General features: G+C 37.2%; 1 protein-coding gene across 3 annotated transcripts in view; it reads left to right on the forward strand.

The window, feature by feature from the left end:
* LOC110455627 overlaps positions 1-3,844 on the forward strand; it is a 66,664-nt gene that overhangs the window by 31,995 nt on the left and 30,825 nt on the right. For all 3 annotated transcript variants that reach the window (XM_021505853.1, XM_021505851.1, XM_021505852.1), the window contains exons 4-5: positions 828-1,018; positions 2,812-3,360. In XM_021505853.1, the coding sequence (XP_021361528.1) occupies positions 828-1,018; positions 2,812-3,360 (740 nt within the window). The remainder of the gene's footprint in view (positions 1-827; positions 1,019-2,811; positions 3,361-3,844) is intronic.

A 3,844-nucleotide genomic window follows, 5' to 3' on the forward strand; every position in this document is an offset into this window, starting at 1 on the left:
ATAGGACTTTCTACCTTAGCTGTTTTGTCCTGTGATATATTATTTCTGTTCAGTCATGGCATAAGGGAATAGGACTTTCTACCTTAGCTGTTTTGTCATGTGATATATTATTTCTGTTCAGTCATGGCATAAGGGGAACTCCCATGATCAATATCAACACAACGTTTTGTCATTACCACGATGACAATTAAATCTATATTGTGAAATGTTATGACGTGATGGTTACAATATTGCTATATGTGATGCTATATCAGGGCCTGTGTGTAGGGAAATTATCATTTGAATTTTTACTGGTCTGGTCAAATGAAATGCCTCCAAGAGACCTGTAGGTAATAGAGGACAGTATAGTTTTAACCTGTGAAGTAGGAAGTTTAAACATGTTTTCATTTTCATTGATAAGGGTTCATGTCAATTATGCATTATAATCAGGACTATTTTGTAACATAATAAAAAAAAAAAAATTCAATAAGATATATCAGGGACCAGTTGGTCTTGAAATGTTGCGGCATGTATAATATGTACATTGTTTGTGTATTAAGTAAAACTTTGGGATATCTTAAACGATTGCCTACTCTGATAGATTATGGCTTGTTAAGTGCCTGGCTGGGTCGAACCAAGATACTGATGTTGTTAAATGATGCTTTATACACTCCACCAGCAACATCCCAATTAACATGTAGTGAAATGAGATGTCATTACCTATACATTTAACATGTTTTATCTTTTATATCATGTAATATAAGCCATTCGCAGATAAGTCCTAAATCAAGAAGTTGAACAAGATTCCCATAGAAGTTGAACAAGATTCCCATTTGTTGTCATTCCAGACAGTACCCTCGCTGACTCTTACAGTGACCAAGGACAGGGAGCAAAGACCAAGTTTAGGTCGCAGTCAGAGTCCGCACTCACCAATGGAAACGCAGAAAGGGAGGCTCGTAACATGGCGTTATCGTCGGAAAACGGAGCAGAAAGTGTCAAGCTTGGTCTCATCTTTCAGGCAAATGGCCTTGATGATAGGGTAGGTACATAGGTACTAGTGACAGTGACAGGGTGCTGATTGGGTTTGTTCATGTTTACCACTGTAGGGCAGTCGGGTGGTGCAATGGATAGCACACTTACATTTCACCAAGACGGCAGGGGTTTGATTCCTTGATTGGATTGGAAAAAGTAAAGGGTTATCAACCACATGGGTTTTCTGTGAATACTCTAGTTTCTTTCTAATTTAGACTCCTGTGTTCTACCATCAGGGCTAACAAGAGTGATAAGTATAAGTTTATAGAACTTGATTTATAATTACTGTCATTTTTTATTTTTTTTATTTGATGCTACTAGACTTTTCAGCCAGTTCGATTGTATTTTCTAAATTTTGCACTTGTCTTTCATGAAGACATTTGGTAGATGTAGCAATTTTAAATAACAGAAGAACAGTATCTTACACTTGTGGTGATTCATTGATGCCAGGTTAACTTCCTATAAAACCACAGTCCTTTTATTTGTAGTGTCATATCAAAGAACGATAAAAATGGGAAAACTTCATGAAAGTTTGTAATTCATTTTTTTTACCTGACAGGATATAACTGTTTAACTCAGCATTTCTTTGGCACGTACTATCAAGAGAGCAGTACCAGTACTGTCTCGGAGACATTTTACCTGTATTTGACACTTGTCATTCACCACCGAGAAAATCGGCTTAAACCTATATGTATTCTTTATCAATACTCTTTGTAATAGAATCAATCAACCATACCTTGCCATAAACTGCCGTTTATAATGCTGAAAGGTGTTGGTGAACTTAGCCAAGTTACCGTATATCGTCTAATAAAGCATAGGATTGAAACACCTTTCTTCTACTGTGTATAGATATAAAAACTTGTGGTGATAATACCCCCTAGCCTTTTGTGACCTGTTATGCTCAGTCACAGTGGCAAAGATGTATTGATGACGTTTGAGTTTAACGTTGAGGTTGATTTCAGCACTTTGAGGTATATGCAGTTTTATATTCATATACACTGTGTATGATATTCGTATCAGTTCAAAATAGTTGACACATTATGAACTGATATGAAATCTGAAGACATGGATTGAATTTCTTATTTTTGATGTAATGAAAAGGTATTAAATGTAATGAATACATTTAGTCTGAACCTGATATTGGTAAAAATTGACACCATTCATACAGGCTAATCCTGTAAATGTACATGATGAGTGATGTTGTCGTAGTCGTGAAATGGTGTTTTACATAAAAACATTTTACGCAGATACAGTTGAATGTCTTAAATAGTGCAGGATATAGGTATTAAACATTTGTTGGGACATTCCCACTTATTCCGTGATTTGTAAAGCTGTTAATAGTGACATTCTATGACCTTTTGCATTTCAACAAGTTAATATGACGTCAAAACTGTAATCCCTTGTCAAAAGCTGAGAATGTTTACGGGGTAAAACTGGAAAATGTGTTTATTTCTTTCAAAATTTCCATTCACCTGAAGGATAAATCAGATCCTGTTAGCACCAAAGTTTAACCGTACAATGGAACTTTGATAACCAAATCAACTTTCTTCCAACCCAACTCTGCTGTATTGTATTGACAGGATTTCATGCATAATATTGTGTAGAAAAAGGGATGATATTATATCCTCTGTAAAACACTGTCTAGGTTGTGGGACAAACAGATTAACGGTGGCTGGATTAACAGGACTTGTTGACTTGAGACATTCCTACTTGAACTACATACAAACAGTAGATGATATTCAGTTAACAGCATACTCACACTTGTAGAGTTTACAATGTTTTCTTACAATTTGTTGGCAGATGGAATCATTCAAAACTTTATTGGATGAAAAGCAATTGACGCACGATGAACAGGAAAAAGTGTTTGAAAAAATTCGGACAGACCATGAAAAATTGCGTCGAGATTATCTCCAATCGAAGGAGGATTATAATGTGTTAAAACGTGCCAATGCCAGTGTGGGAGATGTGAACTTCGACCAAGAAAAAGAGCTCGAGGGAGAACTATTTAGACTTGGAATGAAATTTGATGATATTCATGAAAAAGTGGATGAGAATAGGCAAAAGAAATCTTCAGAAAGACAACCGTTTCAGAGTAACCGTGCACAGTCGAACGGTGATGTAACAGTGGATGGTAGTGATGTGGAAGGTCGTGCCATAGATCATACGAAGAAAAAAATGACAAGTACAATGGCTGGGGACGATCTTGTCAAGCCGACGAAAGATCAGGTGTTTCAGAACACAGTCAGCCGTTTACATGAGGAGTACAACAACTTGATGGATAGATACCGCCGACTCAAACAGATGGCGCAAACACCCGAAAGAGACAGGGAAATTGACAACTTAGTCAAGGTAAGTCTTTTATCAGATAGGATATATCAACAGAGCAGATTCTGTATTGTAAACGTAAAAGAATCTTGATATTTGTGATAAAGCGGTAAATGGGGATAACACTTTGGACATTGTGATATGGAGGAAGGGGTTAACACTTTGGACATTGTGATAACAGGGAAGGGGATAACATTTTGGACATTGTGATAGCAAGGAAGGGGGATATGGGGAAAGGGGGTAACACTTTGGACATTGTGATATGGGGAAAGGGGGTAACACTTTGGACATTGTGATATGGGGGAAGGGGGTAACACTTTGGACATTGTGATATGGAGGAAGGGGGTAACACTTTGGACATTGTGATAACAGGGAAGGGGGTAATACTTTGGACATTGTGATATGGAGGAAGGAGGTAATACTTTGGACATTGTGATAACAGGGAAGGGGGTAATACTTTGGACATTGTGATATGGAGGAAGGGGGTAACACTTTGGACATTGTGATA

This window comes from Mizuhopecten yessoensis, unplaced genomic scaffold, assembly GCF_002113885.1.
Source record: "Mizuhopecten yessoensis strain PY_sf001 unplaced genomic scaffold, ASM211388v2 scaffold8335, whole genome shotgun sequence".
In the NCBI taxonomy this organism is placed as follows: domain Eukaryota; kingdom Metazoa; phylum Mollusca; class Bivalvia; order Pectinida; family Pectinidae; genus Mizuhopecten; species Mizuhopecten yessoensis.